Genomic DNA, 24,285 nt, shown 5'->3' on the forward strand with positions numbered 1-24,285 from the left:
CCAGCATTCCACAGGACCCATCGTGAGTCCCCAGGATGTGCCCAGAACTTGGGTCGGTGTGGCCCATTACACACATACCCCCAGGACACCACTCTCTCGAGTCCCCCAAGCATTTTCAGTCATTCTTCCTGCCACCTGGAGGTCAGTCCTCCCACTTTTCATACCAACAGTCATGGATTTGTGCTCCCATGGACGTGGTTGCTCCCTTTCCCCTCCCCTAACTTGGCTTTCCCATTAGTATCCCTCATCCCTCTGATAGCGCTATCTGTCCAGGGGTAACGCGTCATAACTGTTTATGGTAGATAATATCCTCTTCCCGTCCCTTAACAATTTGATCCCAGCTGATGTGAGGCCCCTCTGGCAAAGTGACCTTCAAGTATACACCTAGGGAGGATGGTGTATGGTTTATTGGCACCAATTAGGCCATCTTTCTACCAGGCTGTCTGGCTGGCCAGGCCAGCTGACTGAACGCCCTGCAAGCCTGAGCTTGTGCCTGTCCTGTTGCTTATTTCTACAGCAGTAGATTCATGCAGTTTTCATGCTTTTGCGATTGACTGACTTCACTCAGCATGATGACTTCCAGACCCCTCCATGTCATGAGGTGTTTCGTGGTTTCATCCTTGTTTTTAAAGGATGTGTACTGTTCTATTGTGCATATATTCCAGAGTTCTTTATCCAAACTTCTACTGATTGGTGTTTAGGCTGCTTCCAACTTCTAGCTATTGTGAATTGTGCTGCGGTGACATGGGGGAGCACACGTCTGGTCATGATTCATTTCTTATTTCTTTGAGGTCTATGCGCAGTAATGGCATTCCTAGCTTATGTGACATTTCAATTTCCATCTGCTTTAGGAATCGCCATATTGCTTTCCACCAGGAGCTGTACATATTTACAAGCCCACCAACAGTGACTAGAGTTCCAATCTCACCACACCTCCAGAATTTGTGTTGTTCAATTTTCATGTGTTTGATTTTTTTGGGAGGGAGTGATTTGATCTTCCTATTACTTGCCTTTAAGTTTATAGCATTACAATCTGAAAAAAAATGCTTTGTAGCATCTAAAGGTTTTAATTTATTGACACAAGCTTCATTGCTCAACATGTGGTCTACTCTGATGTTCCATGTGCACTGGACAAGATGGCAGGCTGTGTTGTTGTGGGAGATGTGTTCTGTGTGTGTTTAAGAGATCAAGTTGATTGATTGTGTTGTTGACTTCTGCATCTTTGTTGGCCTCTTTCCTTGAGACAGGTGTGTTGCAGTCTGCTACTATTATTGTTTTATTGACTGCCTCTTCAACACTGTAAGAATTTGAATAATGCATTCTGGGTGTCTTTCATTGAGTACATAGTAGTTTATTATAATTATACCTTTTTAGTCAATTGTGACTTTAATCATTATCTAATGACATTCTTCTCTCCTGATGGTTTTTACCTTGAAGTTTATTTTATCAAAGATAAACTTTTATACTTCTTTATTTTTCATTACTCTAAGTTGAATGTATTTTTCCAGCGCTGGTGGTACAGTGGTTACCCATTGGGCTGTAGTCCGCATGGCTGGCCGTTGGACATGGCCAGCCACTCGGGCAGAAAGTAGGGCTTTCTTCTCCAGTAAATGGTCACAGTTTCAGAAACCCACAGGGGCTGCCTATCAGTCAGGATTGGCTCCATGGGAGTGAGTTTGATGTTTGGTTGATCTAAAGAGAGTGCTGGTGGGCTAGTGGTGATGAGTTGGGTGGCGGTCCTCAGGCTTGGCAGTTTGAAACATCAGCTGCTCTGCGGGAGCGGGAGAGGGTGTTCTAGTCCTGGTAACAGTTACACCGTGGAAACCCACAGGGGCCGTTCTACCTCATCCTACAGGGTTTCTGTGAGTTGACCACAACTCCATAGCAGTGAATTTGATTTTTTAGGCTTTTATTTTTATTATTTCTTTGTCATCTAACCCTATAATGCCTGAATTTTTAATTTCAGGAAAATTTTTTTGTTTTATTCTTTACTTTCATAGTTATCAATATATACATTAATATATACATTTAATTAAATGTTACGAAAACGTGGCACTCAGCGTTATAGGGCTAAGGGGGTTTCTTATAAGTAGCATATTAATGGGTCTTGTTTCCTTATCCATTTTGCTACTTTCTGTCTCTTAAATGTTGAGTGTAATCCATTTAAAATCAATGTTGCTATGAATAGGTATGACTTTATTGCTGTCATTTTGCTGTGTGCTTTGTAATGGCATTATTGATTTCTTTGTTATTGTTGTTGCTAGGTGCTCTTGAGTTGGCTTTGACACATAGAGACCCTCTGTACAACAGAATGAAGCACTGCATGGTCCTACACCATCCTCACAATTGTTTCTATGCCTGAGTTTCATTTGCTTATTTTAATTTTCTGTGCTAAGTTCACTTTGCTTGTGGTTTTCCTTGTAATTCTTTTGTTTGTATTTATTTTACTGTTGAATATTATGGTCATGTTTTTCCTTCTTTAATTTTGCTGAAGTTTTTTCAATAATTTCTGGTTCCTTATTTGGAGGGGGATTAGTTCTTTTTAAAATTATTCTATTCTTATATTTAAGGAAATTTATTCTTTTTCTCCATTCCTCTGTGATTTCCCTCTCCATCAGATTATTTTAGATCTACTCAACATCCTCAATTCCTTTATTTTTCGTTTCTTTGTTGTATTTTATTTTTAGTTTCAATCTTGCAGGTTTATTTCACTTTGTACATTGTTTTAGTAGGTTGTTTTCTTGATAGTGGCATCTTGTATGTTGATCTTAGCTAACTGTCTATTGTTGATGTTCTGTTCAAAGAACTCCTGTTAGTATTCCTGTGAAGTTCATCTTGATTCTACGAATTACTTTAGTTTTTCTTTTCTGAAAATGTCCTTATTATTCCTTCATATTTTAGAGATGGTTCCACTGGGTAGGGGATTTTTGGTTGGGAATTTTTTTCTTTCTAGATTTTATATTATCATTCCATTCTCTTGTTTTCTGTAGGGTTTGTATTTGAAATATCTGAACTTCTTCTTATTTATTCCCCTTTGAAGGTATTTTTTCCTCCCCCACTCCCTGAGTTTCCCTCAGGATTATTTTCTTTTCTTTGAAGTTGCAAAGTTGGACTATGACATATCATGATGCTTTTCCTGAGGGGTCACATCTATTTGGGGTACTTTTGACTTCTTGAGAGGATAGTTTCTGTATTATCATGATACTAAGGAACATTTTTTCAAGTATTAAAAAGACAATGGCGTCACTTTGAAGACTTAGGTGGCCTCATTTAAGTTATGACATTTTCAATCTATAGTTGCAAGAACTGGACAATAAATTAGGGAGACTAAAGAAGAATCAATACCTTTAAATGATTGGTTTGGGGGAAGAATATTGAATATGCCACAAATTCCCAGAAGAATGAACAAAATCTTCCTTGAAAGGAGCGTAGCCAGAATGTGCCTTACAGGTGAAGACGATGAGACTGCATCTCCTGTACTTTGGTCATGTGACCAGGAGTGGCCAGTCCTTGGAGAAGGACATTATATGTGGTAAAGTAGACAAAGAGCGAGCTTTTCAATGTGGTGGATTGACACAGAGATTGCAATTGGCTGAAACATTGCAGGAGGATATTTCATTCTGTTGTACATAAGTTTGCTATGAGTCAAAACCAATGTGATATATCAAAAAGCAATCACCTTTGGAATAGTCCGTGGTTTTATTATAGAGCAAAATCCATAGGGTATCAATGGGCTAAAAAGGTGTTGCTAAAATAAAAACGCAACTCTCTAAATCAAAACATATATCCAGGTTTTGAAAGGAGACCCCAACTTACAGGCAACCATGAGAAAGCTTTATGAAACAGATCTACAAACTTTGTAAAAATAAATGTTTCCTGATGGATAGAAAGAGATTCTTTCCTCAGAATACCACTGAGAGATCCATCTACCAGGAACTTTGTGTGTGTGATGGAGCACATGAAACCAACTTGCAGGATTTTTCAAGGACTAGATTACTTTTGTGCATCTATCTAATGTGGCACGGAGGCTCCAGGTGTTGCTACTAACCAAGAGATCAACAGCATGGCTCACCAACCTCTAAGTGGGGAAAGGTTATGGCACTTGACTTCTCTGTAAATCACAGCCTCTTTGTCCTTTGGGTTGCTATACATCACAGTTGACTCAATGGCACACAAGAATGACAAATACATCAAAGTGTATAGCTCAAATTTGGTAGAGGTGCCCAGTTAATAACAGTACATCATCATCATCATCATCATCATCATCATCATCAAGAGAAAGAGTAGATGTGAAGGAGAGGTGGCAGACTAACACCACCTGATTGGGAAAAGAAATAGTAAAGCAATGCTTTTGGCAGGATAAAATATTACTTGCCTTTGAGGTATAAGATGTGCCTTGAGTTTATTTATATCCACCAATAAGCCATCATAGCTCTGTGGAATTAATGTTGGTTGGTTTTTATTTTAGATTATATTATAATAAGGAATATATTATCTGATTTGTAGTGTAGCTAAATATTACTGTAGCAGAGCTGTTCCAATCTCAGTGTAAGGACTGAATGAACCGCTTTATCCTCACAGGAGCATGGTTTGGTTTTGGGACATATACACTGTAATATCTGTTAGCTGTGAACCTGACTTCTTAGTCTTAGGTCTATATTTTACCTTTTATTTTTTGCAGATGCATCCCCTTTTCCCCCTGATGACCCTGAAAGCCCAGGGATTGAATTTTCCTCCTTTATTAAAAATCTTAAAATTGTGTAAAGTCACAAATGCATTAAATATCTGCTCTTTGACAATTTTCTTTAGAGATAAGGATAAATTAATAGTGTTTATTTCTATCCTGCTGGGAAATTGAACTCAACTTTATCAAACAGTGATGTATAAAACTAAATCTTTCCATTGCATAGCTGAGGTGAACTCTATCCAAACACCTTTTATTTTGTCTGGTCTCCTAGTGACCATTTTTGAGAGGTATTTTCTATGATCAATCTCTGCTTAGCAAGGTGCTTATTTTATCATACAATAGCTACTTGCATAGAGTATCACCCTCTCCATATGTACAGAAAGAGTGGAATCAGAGTTGGATAACAACGTAGAGAGCGATGCACTCTCTTTCTACCTGCTGGTCTGGCTTTAGCTCTTCTACAGGAGAGGGTGGCTGGGAGCAGCACTAGGGCTATATGCCTCGATTTCAGTCTTAGTGCACGTCAGAGTCTTCCATTGATTTGTGAGAAGGATGGAGGATTTGTCGAACCCCGCGATCATGAAGATAACCCCTTGCTGTCTCTGAGCCTCGTCAAACCGTTGCATGCAGAATAGCACTGTGCTCCATGGATTTTGTACAGATGTAATTTTATAGAAGTACATTCATAATTATTTTGGAAGGCCTGAGCCATTTACCTTTCAGTTGGTAGTTGAGTGCTTTCAAATGTTTGTACTACCAAGGACTCAAATAACAAAGCAAACCAAACTCACTGCCCTCCAGTTGATACCAACTCACTGAGACCTTATAAAACAGGGCAGGACGGCTCCTGTGAGTCTCTGAAGATATAACTCGTCACCGGCTTTGGAAACTGTCTACCTCCCTCGCAGCATCTGGCAGTGAACTGCCAACCTTATAGCTAGCACCCCAGAGTGTAAGCACTGTGATCCTGGAGTGTCGAAGGCAGGCAGTCATAAGAAGAGTCTTAGAGGGTTCGACTTGCTGGCCCACTCAGTTCAACTTACTGCCATCAATTTGATTCCGAGCCCAGAGGACATGAGAGAACTGCCCTTGTGGGTTTTTAAGACGGTAATTGGTATTTGAGTAGAATGCCTTGGTTTCTTTTGGTTGGAGAGAAACGGTTTAATTCAAGGCAAAGCTGATTTTAGCAGCTACAGTTCTTGCAACAATCAGAAAAACGGGGGGAGGGGGACAACCCAAGTATGAACTTTTACAACACAGAACCACTATCTGATGAAGATTCTCCTCCTCATCTCTTCGTATTGGGGAGCCCCGTCCCCAAATCAGAAAACCTTCCAACACCACATTCTTTGGCAGAAGCAGGGCTGCAGGTTGGCTAGGCACTACAGAGAGTGACGGGGCAGATCGGGTTGACCTGCATAAGGTGCAAGAATCCATGATGGGTCAAAGTCTGGGACGTTGCTGCTGCTGCCAGAATGCAGAGAAAGCTTTGATTTTCTCTCTCAGAGCAGCTGGTGCTTTCCAATAGCTGACCCTCAGGTTGGCAGCTTGATTTTGCTACGTAACCTTAATTAAGTCACATTTTAAATATTCATTTAATGTTTTTTCAGTTTAAAAATTGAGGATGATTTTTAAATTCTCTCCTGATTCTTCTGTTTGAATGATATAACTATTGCAATATTTCTGGGACCTTTGTCATGTCACTTCTGACGTTCCCTTTCCTTGAGCTGCAGGTCGCACCGTGATCTTCACGACGCATCACCTGGACGAAGCAGAAGTGCTCAGTGATTGCATCGCGATCCTGCAGCAGGGGCGGCTCAGGTGCTGTGGGCCTGCCATGTGCCTGAAGGAGGCCTATGGCCAGGGGCTCCAGCTGACGCTCACAAAGCAGGTACAAGATGCAGGCGTTAGAGCCAGACCGGATTGCATGGGGGAAAGTCTCCTTCCTGTTTGTCACCTAAGAACAAGTTGTGGCCCTGATGTCATAATAGTGTTCATAATATTGGATGAACAGGTGTTTTTCTCAATCTCCCATGTGTCTTATGCTGCTCTCTTGGGAAGTTAAAACAGAAAGGAGTCGGGGCACATGGTTTCTGCATGCAAGTACCTGCAATTTCAGTACAAGTGGGGGCAAACACGAACCCAGAAAGCAAAACAAAAACAAAATATGTTAACTCTTGTTGTTGTTAGGAGCCCTGGTAATGTCGTAGATTATGAATTTACCTGCTCAAAACCAACAGCCACTCTGTGGGAGAAGACAAATGCTCTCCTCCCATAAAGGTACAGTCTTGGAAATCCACAAGGGCACTTGTACTTGACCTGTATGGACCCTCAGTGTTGGCATCAGCTTGATGGCAGTGAGTGTGGTTTTGGATTGATGTTGATAGGAACCATCAGTCAACTACACCTCACGATGATCCTTTGTACAACAGGGAAAACAAACAAACAAACACAAAACAAACCTACGAACAAAACACTGGCTGGTCGTGTACCACCTTCACAATGGTTCCTGTGCCTGAGCCAGTTTTCCAGCCATTATGTCAATCCAGCTCATTGAAGCACTTCTTCTTCTTCTTTATTTTGACCATTCTGTATTTCACCAAGGATGATGCTTTTTTTCCAGAGACTGATCCCGCTTAATAACACGTTCAGTGCACAAGAGATAAAGTCTTGCCGTCCTTACTTGTAAGGAGTACTCTGGCTTTTTATCTGGATCCCCTGGTAAATTTTGTATCCTTTGCCAACACCAAAATTCAACCCCCTCAATTCTTCTTTGGTCTTACTTATTCATTGTTTAACCTTTGCATGTATATGAGGTGGTAGAAAACATTAACTATGATCCAGCCCCAGGAAGGTTGGAAATGCTTTAATAAATGCATTTGAGTGGTCACAGAGGAGGAGAAAGTGATGGTTACAAGAGCTTTGTGGAGGGTCCTGAGCCCAAGTCCCTAAGTGGATACAAAGATGTATGTAATCTAACAAGAGACCTTCTATATACGAAGGCCTGTTGATGTTATCTGCCATTGAATCCCAATAAGACAAACAACGTCCTGTCTAGCCCCATCCCCACGATCAGTGGCAGATCAGATTGCTCTGATAGCAAGTAAGGCTTTCATTGGCTGATTTTCACAAATAGGTCTCTAGACCTTTCTTCCTAATACATCTCATTCTGATAGAAACTTATTTATCATCGTAGCAACAAGCAAGCCCCCACTGAAAGATATGTGATAACTGTACATGAGGCATATAGGACAGCAATTAAAACCTGGGCCTCTTACCTGGAAGGCGAGAATTCCATCACTGAATCGCTACTGAGTCCTCACATAAAGGTTACATGCCAAATAAGTACCCAGCACTGCTGAGCATAGCAAAGTATACTATAAGTATGTGGCTTAAAAAATATTTTTAATAGTTTTGTAGATTAGAAGTCCAAATTCATAGCAGGGCTCGAGGAGCAGGTCCACATTTCTTTATTTTAGCTTCCTGTAGTTGCTAGAAATACTCAGAAATGCATCCAACTATACTCAGAATTCTTGATATATTTACATGTACCTATCTATCCATTCTATCAGTTTTATAACTAAGAGGTGATTAGGATCAGGACCCAGCATTCTATGGTATGTCACCCACAAAAGAAAATTTCTGTTACAAAAACAGGAAAACTAGTGCCATCGGGTGGATTCCAACCCAGAGCAACTGTACAGGACAGAATGCAACTATTCTGTAGGGTTCTGAAGCTATGAATCTTTATGGGAAATGACTACTTCAACTTTCTTTCTCATTGCATATGGGCGATTCAAACAACCAATGTTCCAGTTAGCAGCCCCGTACTTCATCTTCTCTGCTATCAGGGATTCTTTTTAAAAGTCCAGGAGTTAAAACCTCAGCATTTATTCAGGAGAGCATAATTTCAGCCATAATAGTCCTTCCGTGATTGGGAATTCCTACTTCTCTTTCAAAAAATTTCGGTACTGTGTCCTGGCTGTTGAAAGGTTAGGCAGAGTCTTCTCCATGATGCTTCTAGAGACACTCTGAAATATAGAGCTCCTTGCAGCTTGGCACAATGTTCCCAGTGAACACAAGGGCCATATAGTTTCAGATTCACTAGATTAATCACCAAAAATTTATATTTTTAAAAGATAAAATACAACATATTATTGGAATACCTGTCATAAATTGTATTTCCTGATATTATTGCTTTGAAATGAAACTTCAAGAAGAATTTGTTTACTGATATACCTACATATATAATTAACTGATGCATATTTCTATTTATATTTCTCATTGTTTTCTCACCCCCCCCACCCCAAAATAGCCCTCTGTTCTGGAGCTCCAGGATCCAAAAAGCTTAGTTCGAGTTACATCTTTGATACAGAGCTATGTTCCCCAAGCATTTCTCAAATCGAGCAGTGGAAGTGAACTTACATATGCCCTTCCCAAGGACACAGACAAGGCCAGCTTTACCGAACTCTTTCAAGATCTGGACCAGAACCTACATCATCTTCAGTTGACAGGCTATGGGATTTCAGACACCACATTAGAAGAGGTATGGGGATCTTTGATTACTCCTGTATGATATATGATGTCGCTTCCATTTTACATTAATAAAAGATGTGGGTAAAAGCAGTGGAGAACAGCAAGTAATGAAGAATACATTTCAATTTATTGTTAAGTTCTGCTTAGTTTCAGGCAAAGAGTAAGATAATAATTTAATATGCTTGACAAATGACTATTGTTCTTTAAAGAATAAAAATATAGGTATATGTAAGGGGCCTTCAAAACATATGTGAAAGTGGTAAAAGATAATGGATATTTTCCAAAATGTTTGAGGCTTTCTTGTCTATATAAAATGTGTACATATACACACATGTAAACGTGTCTACATATACATGTATGTGTATCTATATATACATACATCTAAGTGTATCTATATATACATACATCTAAGTGTATCTATATATACATACATGTAAATGTGTCTACATATACCTATACAAGGGTAAGCCAAATGTATTACTATAAACTCATAGAAATAGCTACTAAACAAAAAGTGAAAATGTGAAGCTATTTTTTCATTCTAGATCTTCCACCTAGAGCAGTGGTTCTCAACCTTCCTCATGCTGCAGCCCTTTCATACAGTTCCTCATATGGTGGTGACCCCCCCCAACCATAAAATTATTTTCATTGCTACTTCATAACTGTCATTTTGCTACTGCTATGAATCGTAATGTAAATATTTGATATGCAGGATATCTTTCATTGTCACAAAGTGAACATAAACATAATTAAAGCATGGTGATTAATCACAAAACAATCTGTAATTATATATTGTGAAATATTTATGTGTTTTCTGATGGCCTTAGGTGACCCTTGTGAAAGAATCGTTTGACCCCCAAAGGGGTGGCGACCCACAGGTGGGTCAGCTTTGGGTCCGCTTTGGGCCAGCAGCCATTCACTGATCACAGACATGTTTAAACACGCTTTGTTTGTAAGCCTTTGCGTGTGTGAACTAGACTCTAGAAGCGATATTTTTCTTACTTATCCTGTACAAAGAGTTTTAAAATTGGGGTGGAAAACACGCGTTCGTTTTTCAGTTCATGTTTTGGTGAACTCTTTGAGGTTCCCTAGAGTCTAGTCCCTGCACGGCGCAAACACTTGGGTATTCAACTACTCGTTGCAAGTCTGGTGGTTCAGAGGCATCTCCGCAGACAGACATTGAAAACCATTTGTAGCAGTTTTGCTCTGACACACATGGGCTATCTATCATGCATCACAATTGACTCAGCGTCTCTAACACTATGATCACTTTGCATGTGTATGATCATAATAATATGATCACAATAATAATATGATCAGAATAACTGTATGTGTATGATCATAATAGTGGCTGATCACTAAATAATAGTGTATGATCACTTTGGAAATTCGTAGTTGATAGTGAAAGTATGCAGCAGAAATATTTATAAGAATGATATATATGAACTTAAGGAACCGATCTGAACAGTCTCTTGCACTTTGGAATAGGTTTGAGTTCGAAGACTCATCACTGAATTAGTGATGGGAGAAAAGAAAGTCACATTGTATCATGAATCAGTTTATTACCCAAGTACATAGCTTTTTTTTAAAAAACATTTTATTAGGGGCTCATACAACTCATCACAATCCATATATATACATATATCAATTGTATAAAGCACATCTGTACATTCCTTGCCCTAGTCATTTCCTTTTTTTTTTACATTTTATTAGGGGCTCATACAACTCTTATCACAATCCATACATATAGATACATCAACTGTATAAAGCACATCCATACATGTACACAGCTTCTACTACAACTTTAAATCCCAAATCACATAACTCATCAATGACAGAGCTTGAACGTAGGCTTTCTGGCAGTGAGACAGATTCTCTTAACTCGGTGTGGATGATGCTCTGTTTTCTGTGGCTCACGGTGAACAGAGAAAGCCCATTTCCACATCTGGGTCACTCCCTTGTTCGTGGTGCAAATCAGGGTGTACAGAGATGAATAAAGAGCTACTTGATATGCACAAATGATGGAGGGGAGTTGTTTTCTAAAGGCAAAGAATGCGCAGTGCTGGCTAGTTACGTTTTAGTCTTCTGTTTTTGCTTCCACTCTTGAAGTCTCATCACAGATGTCTCCTGGTCCAAAAGGAAGCCCCTGCTCCTCCTCTCTGAATTTCATTTAGTCCCAGGCTTTCCCTCACTCCATTCGGTAGCTTTCTGTCCTGACACTTCTCCAAACCACGGCAGCCTCATTCTGCCTCTCCCCCGAAGCTGACTTGTCCCATGCCGCTGCTTCCACTCTCTACTCGCCTCCATCCTGGTCGCACCAGGCACCTTCTGGACATTCAGACTCAGAACTCCCTGCCATGGAGTCAACACTGACTCGTAGCGAACCCATAGAACAGGCTAGAACTGCCCCGCTGTGGGTTTCCGAGACTGTGAGTCTTTATGGAAATAGAAAGCCCTGTCTTGGTCCTGCAGCGCAGCCGGTGGTTTCAAGCTGCTGATGGTGGTGAAGGTCGTGGTCCACTATGTAACCACAACACCCTCAAGGCCCCTTGGTACTAGTGGCTGCTTAATGAACGTCTCCTGCATTAATGCTGTAACCGGCCACTTCCAAAGCTGCCCTCACTGATTACCTCGCGGCCATCGAATCAATGCAGACTCAAGAGACCCGCTGTGGGTTCCTGAGTCTATTAACTGTTTACAGAAGTAGAAAGCCCAGTCTTTCTCTTTTTGGGCTGCTGGTTCTTTTAAACTGCAGACAATGAGGATCACAGCCCAACACATACCCACTACTTATTAGGAGGAATATATTATGTATAAAAAGTATGAACTTTGGTTCCAGAGAGCTCTAGATTAAAGTCTATATGTATCTGTGACAGGCTCTAGGAGTTTGCATAAACCATTCATTAATAGTTAAATATCTAGAACAAACTAGTCAAAAATGGCTGTGGATTTTCCAGCAAGTGTGCTGACATGTTTTGTAATAATTTTAGTAACATCTGTGCTCCAGCAAAAGGCATCTCTTCTCAAGGGACTTGGATCAAGTAACATTTTCAAGTGAATTCCCATGCCCTTTTCCTCTTGCCTGTGTGAGCCGGGAAGGCCTTGTGATTCTCTGCAGATGTGGGGCTCACAGTGCTCGTAGCTAATTAAGATGCTGCGTTGAATGCCGCTTTGTCAGCTACCAGTTGTCACTGTCTTCTGATGTGTGGATAACAAGTCAAAATAGGACCAGAAAGTTAGTAATTTGGGTCTTTGGGGAGTTTCAGCTGGTGTGAATCACAGTTTCCTGCAGACATAAAACCTGTGCAGCTTGTGAAAGCTGTTTACTCAGCCTGGGCTGTTTGAGAAAGAAAAAATTCCTTCCCTTGGATTTGGAAGTAAAGGGTAGTGCCCACCAAGCTCATGTTTGTTAAGTGACCATCTGTGTCTTTCCTCATTCACCAGATTAACCAATAATTGGCTCATTCTATAATGACCTGTATGGATAAACAGAACATGTGCATCGATTCCTTGGACTTTCAGAGTAGTGAAGACCTTGTGAGCTCTATTAAGTCAGTTTTATAAAACCAATCACACTTAAAAGTTAAGAAAGAGAATGATCAACCCACATACAAACGCACTCACGTAAGACCTGGGCTATTAACTGGTTCAATGGCAGTGGGTTTTCACTTAATAAGGTGCTCCAGTGTAAAATGATGAGGCTTTGTACTTCTACAAATATGTAAAGCCTCGGAAACCCACATGGGCAGTTCTATACTGCCTTACATGGTCACTATGGATCAGAATTGATTCTATGACCGTAAATTTGAATAAAGTATGAAACTTAAGGACTCTTTTACATTTTTATCAGAAATTTTGTCAACTCCCTGGCTTGTATATTTTGTGAATTTAGACATCATAGGATAAAAATGTGAACCTGTATCCTTGTGTTCTGGATGGCTGTGGGGCTTTTGCATGTTCTTTCAAATAAATTATAGATTTCATAAATAATATCTCAAGGCCAAATGCACACTTGAAGAGTGGTATAGTGATAACTACATTGTATGTAAATAGACATTTCAGTATCCTGTTGAGTAATTTACTGCCCTTCTGCCACCTTTGTCCCTCACCACTCCTTCCTTCTCCTTTCTTTCTCCTGGAGGAGTGCGGTCTCAGATCAGGCCCATCAGAAGAAAAGCCACCGGTGGCTCTTCTGAAGGGCATTCTAAAGTCGTGCTCTATTTCTGCCTCCCACAAATCCAGATCTTGATCTTTCCTGTTCGTGTTGTAGAGAATGTCTTGAGCTAGTCTTCTAATTTATTTACTTGGATTTCCCTGCCATATAATATGCTAGTTACCATCTTCATGATATGTTTTAATTTTTAGATTTATGTTTTCAGGAAACAGGCTTGCCTGACCTTGGTTTTGTTAATTTTCTGAGATAGAACATGCTTTCACATTTCTGAAAAGGAGCAATTGGAGATTGTACACATAATTCTTTCATTTCCTAACAGTCTTGTCCTAATGATAGTTTTAGTTCTTGCTTTGGAAACAATAGGTGTTAAATAAGTATTTTTTATTAGTTCTCTTTTATTTTTCACTTTCCCATTGAGATGTAGTCGATTAATATAACCTCTTATCCCTTTTGTGATGTGTTGTAAATTCTAGCCTCAGTGTTTGTGGTTCGAATCTCTTTTTGGGGGGCGTTCTCTGTTAGGCTAATGACAGGGTCAAGGTGAGTCTTCACCTAATTAGAGAGTTATGCCTTTTGTTTCCTTGGTGATATGGTCTGCTGCATGACAAAAAATACACCTCCGTCCAGAAGTGCTATCTCAGACTGAGGACCAGAAAGAAAGTCCAGAGTCATCAGAAGCCACCAACAACATAGAAGTCTGTCTGAATGGCTAACCAACACCAGAGGTACCAGGCGCTGTGGCATGGAGACCTGGGGACAGAGCAAAGGAGCCAGGCTGAGATCAGAGACTGAGGCAAGGAGATTTTGAGACAGAGCAGGGGGGCAGTGTCCAGACTATGAGACAGGACAGAAGACACACTCTTGGACCCATAAAACAGAGGTCAAGGGACCATGTTGCTGAGTGACTGAGGGCCTGAGAGAGACACTTAGCTGCTGATTGAGGAGAGGTACTGATATGGACCAATGACTGTCCTTAATGTTTTTTCATTCGGGCCTGTTGACTTTCCTAATCAACCCCCATCATTTTGAGTGTTGTCTGTGGGTAACACGTGGCCACTGCAATGAATTATGCAACCTAGCAGACAGGTAGAGTGCTGTGGGAGGAACAAATGTCAGAAATAGGTAGAAAAAAGATGGAAGGTAGAGGCATGCCTGCCCTCTGACAAGAGTTGTAAAGAATCAAATCCAAACTCAGAGGAGAGAATTGTATTAGAATGTGGACCCTGAGTACCCAGTTTGCACGAGGCAATAGGCCTTGGGCTAGTGTGGAGAGAGATTCTCCTTCTCCTTTGACACCTGTAGTCAGATGATGTCAAATATGACCGCTGAGCCAGTTCCCACATCCACTCTGTGCTTCACACACATACTCCAGTGGTGGGATTCGACTGGTTTGTATCAGCAGGATTTATATCTAAGCTGTTGTGGAACTAAGCAAACCAGTGGCTAAAGTGTCACATCATCAAGATTCTCTCTAAGGTCGGCAGCGGGGCAGCCACCCCCTGTGGAAATCCCAAATTTACATTTCTTATTCTTTTTTAACATTCATCCGCACAGCAGTGCATTCTAAGCACATACGGTGATGTTCATTCCATGCATAGGCATAAAAAATCAGACAGAACATTTTTGCAACATTGTTTATTTTATTTCCTAGAACTCAATATACTTTTGATGAAATACTCTAGTTTTATTTCCTTGCATTTGTTAGTTCAGTAAACAGATATATAATTTAAAAAGAAAAACTGGCAGACAGCCAGGTGACTTGCTGTCATTCATTTCAGCTTTGTGTCACACCCCAAATACCCACAAGATATTATGAGTGAATCATGCAATTGCTAAAGGTGTTTACAGAGCTTAAAATATTGTCGGAATCATTGCTATAAGTTCAGCAGAAGCAGAAAGGAGTTTTTCAAAGATGAGCAGAATATGCCCAGAGAAAGGGATTTGCTTGTTTCTAACATATCAAACGTAATGCCATTGTCTAATTGGCCCGCCTCAAGAGGAAGAAAGTCCCACTCCTAAGTGAAGATATAGTTAAGGATAAATCACATGGCCAATGATGCTCGGGTGGAAGTGAAGAATATTGCTAGCGAGAATCCCAATCAAAAGCAATATGGAAATATTGTAACAGTTTTATTGTTTTAACCCGGTATTATTGAATATTTCTTCGTTAATATTTCTAAACTCTTATAACAGAGTCTGGTTTTGTGTACCTCTTTTATTCTTATTTATTAACTGTATGAAATAATAAGCTATCAGTATATCTTCTTAAGGGCAGTGAATCAGTTGTTAAATTATTTAATGCCCACCACTGACACACAAAGGTTAAAGAAATAGTCTTAAAAGCATTCGCAGGCAGAAGAGTTCAACTTTCTATATTATTTCTACATTCCCGATGTAAGAGGTTTAGCGTGTTCTGGGCAGCAACCACAGGAGGAACTCAGCTCTGAAAAGTCCCACAGGAAGGGCTCATTGCTTCTTGCAACTAAGGAATCCACTGGAAAGCTAAATGCACCAAGATTTTTTAGAGAAAGAAAAGAAAAAAAAACACAAAGTAAGAACTACAGGCTGAGAGTCTCGTTCATCATTGAATGACTGTCCTGAGTCACCTCTGAGAATTGGTTCCACCTCCCCTCCAGCCCTTACAGGAGTATATCCATCTCAAACCCCATCCCAACCCACTCAACCAAGCCCCTACCCTCACTGGCCTCTAGCAGCCCTGCCTGCAGCGGGGAGGGCACGGGCAGCCTGGCAAAGACTTCCTCAAGGCACCAGCAATGCTTCTTGCCATTTCATAACGTTCTCTCGGTTGTGCTAATTTCTGTTTTCCCTCGGTGCCCTCTCTCCACGGGCACCTCTCTGCTACATCTGGCAGATGTGCCTGTGCCCCCTAAACAAGGAAGTGGTGGTCTCCTCCACCCAAACCATGGGTTTGGTTTATTTTTTACTGCTCAGTTTTTGCAATCTCCTTGTACTTTATTCTAACATAATCAATATTGTGAGGCTTTGAAGCCCACACTGCTGACCATGGAGGTACTAGAACGTTTGAGGCCTCTGTGGGTCCTTGGAGGGCAGACATAAGTCTGTCTGTCTGTCTGTCTGTCTCTCTCTCACAACACACACACACACACACACACACACACACACACGCACACGCACACACCACGCACATACACAAGCAAACAGATACACTACAGTTTTATTAAGAATAGAGTCACTTAAGATAACGTGAAGCAGGTCCCTCTCCAGAGTGGAGAAGGGACGCCCTAAGCACAATACTTTACTGATACTTTAAGCTCCAGAGCGGAAGCGGGTCCCTCCTCTCTAGTTGAGAATGCTTGTTGTCTAGGGGAACCCTTCTGGTTTTTAAATAGCGCTTTCAAGGTGAGGCTGTGGGAGTGCCATTCTGCAGATGGTCAAGCAACTTTCTAATTAGTTACTCAGTCTGTCAGAGGGTCTCATGCATCTTTTCTTTCAAATTTATCTGGGCAGGCATGTCTTAGAATTATCCCTCCCAAAACTGTTTTATTGGGAGTTAATACAAATATCATATCATTCCATGGTTTAATCACATCAAGCAGTGTTGTACAATTGCTACCACACTCAGTTTCCAGCCATTCTTTTCCTTTCTGAACTCCTTGACATCAGCTCCCCCCACCTCACCCTCACCTCACCCCCACTGCACAGTACCATTGTACACACTCCCACTCCCAGAAACCATTATTCTACTTGCAGTCCCCAGGGCTCATCAATCCTGGGTTTCAGATGAAAGGGTATTCAAAAGAAAAGAAAGGATAAAAACTGGTCCCCAGGGAATGCTGAAAGTGGACTTTGGGGCCAGGGCGTGGTGCCCCAACAGACTGGACTGGAAAACGCTCCTAAGGGCCAGCAAACGATCCCTGAACTAACTACAAGCTTTTCTCTTGTGAAAAAAAACAAACAAAAAAACTGGGCAGAGCTTTTGTAGTACACATTTTTCCCACCAGGGGAGTATCAAGCAACGCCCTCTAAGTTAGAGCACCCAGTGACATCACCTGAGACAGTTCTCTCCAGTCACAGTAAATTTTTTTTACAACAGTATTTTTTTAAAACATTTTATTAGGGGCTCATACAACTCTTATCACAATCCATACATATACATACATCAATTGTATAAAGCACATCTGTACATTCTTTGCCCTAATCATTTTCAAAGCATTTGCTCTCCACTTAAGCCCTTTGCATAAGGCCCTCTTTTTTTCCCCTACCTCATGAGCCCTTGATAATTTATAGATTGTTATTTTGTCATATCTTTCCCTATCCGGAGTCTCCCTTCCCTGCCTTCTCTGCCATCCATCTCCCAGGGAGAAGGAGGTCACATGTGGATCCTTTTAATCAGTTCCCCCTTTCCAACCCACTCACCCTCTACTCTACCAGCATCGCCCCTCATACCCCTGGTCCTGAAGGTATCGTCCACCTGGATTCCCTGTGCCTCCAGCTCCCATATGCACCAGTGTACAACCTCTGCCCTATCCAGTCCTGAAAGATAGAATTTGGATCATGGTAGTTAGGGGTAGGAAGGATCCAGGATCTGGAGGAAAGCTGTGTTCTTCATCGGTACTACATTGCACCCTGACTGACCCATCTCCTCTCCTAAACCCCTCTATGAGGGGATCTCCATTGGCCGACAAATGGGCCTTCGGTCTCCACTCTGCACTTTCCCCTTCATTCACTATGGTATATATTCTTTTTTGTGTGTGCATGATGCCTTACACCTGGTCCCTTTGGCACCTCATGATCGCACAGGCTGGTGTGCTTCTTCCATGTGTGCTTTATTGCTTCTGAGCTAGATGGCCGCTTGTTCACCTTCAATCCTTTAAGACTCCAAACACTATCTCTTTCGATAGCTGGGCACCATCAGCTTTCTTTGCCACATTTGCTTATGCACCCATTTGTCTACGGCGATTGTATCATTGAGGTATGCAGCCAGTGATATGATTTTTTGTTCTTTGATGCCTAATAACTGATCCCTTCGGGACCATGTGATCATGCAGGCTGGTTTGTTCTTCCATGTGGGCTTTGTTGCTTCTGAGCGAGATGCCCTCTTGTTTATCTTCAAGCCTTTAAAACCCCAGACTATCTCTTTTGATAGCCGGGCACCATCAGCTTTCTTCACCACATTTACTTGTTCAACCACCTTGGCTTCAGCAGTTGTGTCGGGAGGGTGAGCATCGTAGAGCGCCAATTTAATAAAAGAAAGTATTCATGCATTGAGGGAGTGCTTGAGTAGAGGCCCAAGGTCCTTCCGCCACCTTAATACTAAACCTATAAATGTAGACACATAGATCTATTTCCCCATCCTCATATATATATTTGCATGTACATGTCTTTGTCTGGACCTCTATAAATGCCCCTTGAATCCGTGCTCTTTCCTCCATCTCCCTTGACTTTCCTCCTGACCTACTACCATGCTCTGTCCCCACCTGGGCTACAGCTATACCTCTTCTCTATGCAACCTTACCCTTGATCATTCCCCACCAGGCCTGCCACTCCCCCCTCACTACCGTTTTGGGTCCCATGTTGTTCCCTTGTCCCTGTGTTTTTTAACACCACTTCCTTACCCCACTACCTCCCCCCACCCCAAGTCCCCCCAGAACAGTCAGTCCCATTGTTTTTCCTCCAGATAGTTCATTCAGCCTGTCCTATTCAGACAGACCTGTGGAGACACTAACATGCATGAAAACAAGACAGAGGAAAACAAAGCAACAGTATACAACCAGACAACAAAACAACAATAACAAACCACTGACAAAGAACAAAACAAAACACTTCACGAAAGAAAAGCTTGTAGTTAGTTCAAGGATTGTTTTACAACAGTATTTTGCTCAAACATTGGTGTCCCCCCCCCCTCACCCATGATGGATGATTTAAGAGAATAGCATGTGGCTGTGAAATTTTGTTTCCTGCTTGGGAAAAACTTGGCAGAAACTGTTGTGATGTAGCTTATAAGAATAGCGCTATGGGAAAAACTCAAGTGTACAAGTGGTTGTCTCCCTTCCCGAGTGCGACCGCAGATTTGGCAAGTGCATTCAGTGTAATGGAGAGTACTTTGAAGGTGATCGGGGGGTTGTAAAATAAAAATTTGAATGCATAGCTTTTGGAGGGAAAATTTCACTTTCAGGGGAGTACCCTATCATATCCTGAACAGAAAAACATATAACAAAACTCAAGAGGGTGACACCAAATGACATGACACCTAGAAGTGGTTACTAAACAGAGCGCACTGGAGAGATGGCTGGAGAAGGTCAAAAGGATAAATCTGACTCCTCGAAGGTTAAACCCTTGTCAGATGATCCCCCCAACCCCCCCCCCCCCGCCTCAGGTGCATGTTAAGCCTGATCTGGTTCTCAGCATTTTTCTGTGTTTTATTTATTGCTCATATTGGGGTTATGTCAGAATTATTTTGGAGTACAATCCAGTGTCAGGATTTTCACTAGGGCCTGGCTTCAAGGTAAAAATGTTTACCCAGCCAGTACTCCCAGAGTCCTTTGTTCATAACTTTCCCAATAGGACCCTTTGTTCAGTTCCTTGGCAGGCAAGGCAGAAAGCCCTGTTCTGTCCACACTGAACACTATTATTTTTGAGTCCTATGTCCTCTCTCGGCACAGCCCCAGCAGGTATGTATGCTTCCCAGGCAGACCCAGAAACCACATCCATTCTTTAATATTAGAGATCAGTACACCAACCCCTCTGCTCCTCACCAGCAGCCCCAGCTGCTTCAGAGCACACTCCTTCCTAGGCAGAAGCACATCTGTCCTAAATTCTGTCCCAACCCACCAGGCAACTCCCTCACCTCACTGGCTTCCTCACAGCCCAAGCGATTTTTTTCTTTGCTATTTTCTTCATTTCTCTTAGTATTCTTTAAACTCGTCTCCCTTGTCACTCCCCCCACCCCTTCCTACTCCACCTGCCAGACAGTCTAGAGTCCATCCCAACCAAAAAAGAAGCAATTCCCACCCAAACCACAGGTTTCTCTTTTTTTTTTTTACTTTCCTGATTTTACCTTCTCCTTTCCCTTCACTTTAATTTATATTCTCTTTTTAATTCTCACATCGTCTCTCAGAGAGGCCCCACTTCCCAGGCAGACCCAAGCAAACCCTGACACCTAAAGACAAAGACCCACCTATATACATCCTGCGAAGCAACCGAATTCCAGAATCACACCCGACCTAGTTCCCATCTATTTCCCCCTATTTTCTCTTCTTCCTTCTGTGGCCTTCCATTTCACCCTCTTTTCCTTCTCACTTCTTCTCTCTTTCTTTTCTTTCCATTTACCTTCCTGGCTTCAATTCTACTTCCTCCTCTAAATATATGTATGCATAACTCTCTGCTCCTAGCTAATTATTAGCATACACTTTTCTCTTACCCCACCCACTATCTCCTTCTACTTTCTATCCAAGTGAACTACTCTTCCATAGTAACTATTGAGTCTTACTATACCTCTAAAAATGTTTTCCCAGTATTTTAGAATCTCTGTAGTCTATCTAGAATGCCTTCTATTATTACTTCTATTATAGCTTACGCCAGCTCTTCTCCTACCATACTCCCACCAACCACACTTACCCATATCCCCCCCCCCCCTTTTGCCATTTCCTACTATGTGATTTCTGGCTTTCTTTAAACCTCTCCCCTGTCATTCAAAACAGTCAACCAGCTCTACACAATCCAGCAGTCCACACACCACTAACTCTTTTAGAGCAGCTGGCGAATTTTAACAGTTAGCAGTCCATTGTAACCAGTACAACATGAGGGCTTCTTTGATAACAGAAACAAAAAAATGACAACATTCTAAATAAAGCCCGAAAATTATGTGGGCCACTATTATGAGAAACAGCCAATGTCTCATCAGGATCCTGGATCAAGATAAAGAAAGAAAGGAAGAAAGAAAGAACTGCAGCGGAACAGTGTAAGAATGCGTAGAAGAAAATTTCCCCAACATTGCAGAAGAGGAGAAAATCACTATTCAACAACTATTCAAATATGGTAAACCCAAGAAGATAAACCCTGAGACACATTGTTAACAAATTTTGCAATTTCAAGCAAAGGGCAGCTCAGGAAAAAAAGTATGGTCGCCTACAGAGGAAAATAGACAAGGATAAGCTCAGATGGCTCAGCAGAATAATGTAGGCAAGAAGACAATGGAGTGCCATATACTAAACTTTTCAGGAGTAACAACAACCAATAATTCTATATCCATAAAAATTATTCCTTGAATAGGAGGAAGAAGCAAGGTATTTCCAAAGAATGAACAACTAAAAGAATTCATTAAAACAAGATCAGCATTACAAAAAATATTAACTGGATCATTATGGACAGAGAATCAAATGAGAGCATCATACAACACAACACTACCCAGAAACCAATCCAATCAAAGTACACCTCAAACAATACAGAACTGAAAACAAACTGAAGACACGAATACACACACACATACACTAAAAGGGAAAAGAAAACAGACACAAACACAACAAACTGACAGCAGCAAACCCAAATATATCAACAATGACATGGCATGTCAGTGAATCAAATGCTGCACTAATTAAAATAGTAAAGATGGCTTACACACGTATAAATTCCCTTCCTTAACTGTGTTTTCAATTCTGTACCATTAACCAAAAAAGATGCTATCACTAGAATTACCTTCTGCCCCCTGGGGAAGATTTATTATCTACTCCAATAAAATGATAGTGATGTTTCTAGAGTGAACCACAGACATATATAAACCATAGATCTACGGGTGGATTTTGAGCTTTCACTGATCATAGCCGTAACATAACAAAAATTAGTTCCTGTGACATCATCCTGCTCAGTACTTGCTCTCAGGAGGAGAGTACTGAAAATACGGGTGCTATAGAAAAATGGGGTGAAGAAATCAGAGGGTGCCTGCCAATCAGAAAAAAAGAACATCTGGGTCTTAAAGGCTTGTGTCAAAAGAAGCAGCCATCGATGTGTGCAGAGTCAGCTAAACTCACAAGCAAGAAGCCCATCAGCCTCTCTGATCCAAGGTTTGTAAAGAATTCAAACGTAACGCAGGGAGGGAATGGTACCAGAGCCTGTCTTGTAAACACCCTATACATAGGAGTGGAAGCCCTGAATCAATGTGCATAGTCCATCCGCGGGTTAGTTTCTGGTGAATCCCTACTTGCCATAGTCTAGGAATGTAAAGAGCCTTAATATCAGCTAATGAGCATTGTAAAGTTGATTTTATCAGCTGGCCTAGTGAGGCTGGGTTGTAATCTCTATCATTTGGTTTCCTCTTGACCCACTTTGAAGTTACCCTAATTGATAAAGTGTTTTCTGCTTTCTTTAGATTTAGGGTTTTCTCTGTTCTATTTGGTCATTGTTCCCGTGCACTCTTTTTGTTTTTTTGTATGTGTTTCCCCAACCCCCTGTATAGGGAAGTCAGAATGGTTGGATCCATGAAGGTCATAAGATAGGATTAATAATTACCTGGGCGTGTGGGAGAGCTTAGGGGAAATCGGGAGTCAGCAGCAACAGGCACAAAAAGGAAGAAAGTGTTCTAGAGCTGATGATGCAAGCTGATGATTGTACAATCTTAATGTCATTGAACTCTTGAATTGTACAATATGCTAATTGTAGCTCAGTAAAACTATTTTAAGCAACTAGAGAGCGGAAGGAGAAGTACATTCTTTAGTTAAAGATACAGAAGCATGGAATGGGTAAAGTGTTTGCCTTATTTTAATAAACCAATTTAATACCACAAAGTGCTGAAAATAGGAATCGCACAATTGTTTCATATGGACATCTAATGCTTTTGTGTAAGTACAAGGAGAAAGGTAAAAAAAAAAGAGTTAATGCATACTATTGTAGTATATTTGGATCTGTTTGAGAAAGGTATATTACATTGGAAAACATGAAATGTCTTTTAAAAGCTTTCTTTTGCTTGCCATAGTTTATAAAAAGTCTCTCAATCATTTTTTTGTCTCTTCAAACGTGACAAGCATTGATTTTGTTGCTCGTGCTGCTTATTGATCTAAGGTTAGCACGACTGTTAGCAAGCTGCACGTGCTCCAGTCTTTGTTTATCTGCTTTGCACCTGATGGCTTTATGCTGAGAGAGGCAGGTCTGTCAATTCCCTCTCTTGGTTTTGTGGCTAGGAAACAGATTCACTTAAAATTGCAATACTTTATAAATCATTACCAATAAATATACCAGAGGGACCCATAACTAAGATTTGATCATGGCAGACACCGATTTTATTAAGTCATTTACAATAATTCCCGAAGTATGCTGGCACAGGGGTTTAACCCTTGACGCCTTACTCAAGAGCTGGTGTTTCAAACCCACAAGCCATTCCTTGGATCTGTTTCTTTAAAGATCATGTCTTTGGAAATCTCATGGGGCCAATCTCTGTCATATTGGGTTACTTTGAGTCAAAATGGATTCAGTGGCAAAGGATTGGGTTTGGGTTGGTGACACAATTTAAAATGCCTCAGTTGCAAACGGAAAGGTCCGTGGTTTGAACCCCCCAGCTACTCTCCCCAATAAATACGTGGCGATCTGCCTATGTAAAGATATCAGCTTTGGAAACCCTTGGGGACAGTTCTAGTTCCTCTTAAGGATCACTGTCACTTGGAATCGACTTAACAGGAATGTGTTTGTGTGTGCGTGTGTTTACACTGTTTTTTCCAAAGTCTACATTTAAAGAAAATGCCCTCAATGCCTAACATTGACTTTGTGTGAACTCCTGGACACATAGTGAGTTGACTGTACACCTGACATTGTTTGCAGTAATCTGTGCAGGCACAACGGGATCTCCTGGAATATTGCCGATGGATAAACTTTAGTAGCTTATTGTGAACAGATTTGGAATGGTCTGGCAAAGTCAGAT

At 41.1% G+C, this 24,285-nt stretch overlaps 1 protein-coding gene across 1 annotated transcript in view; it reads left to right on the top strand.

Moving 5' to 3' along the window:
• The window catches only part of ABCA13 (ATP binding cassette subfamily A member 13), a 458,452-nt gene that overhangs the window by 235,339 nt on the left and 198,828 nt on the right, over positions 1–24,285 (top strand). The window contains exons 35-36 of the mRNA XM_075557314.1: positions 6,421–6,578; positions 9,003–9,233. Coding sequence (XP_075413429.1) covers positions 6,421–6,578; positions 9,003–9,233 — 389 coding nt within the window. The remainder of the gene's footprint in view (positions 1–6,420; positions 6,579–9,002; positions 9,234–24,285) is intronic.

The sequence above is a fragment of the Tenrec ecaudatus genome, chromosome 9, assembly GCF_050624435.1.
Source record: "Tenrec ecaudatus isolate mTenEca1 chromosome 9, mTenEca1.hap1, whole genome shotgun sequence".
Classification (NCBI taxonomy): Eukaryota; Metazoa; Chordata; class Mammalia; order Afrosoricida; family Tenrecidae; genus Tenrec; species Tenrec ecaudatus.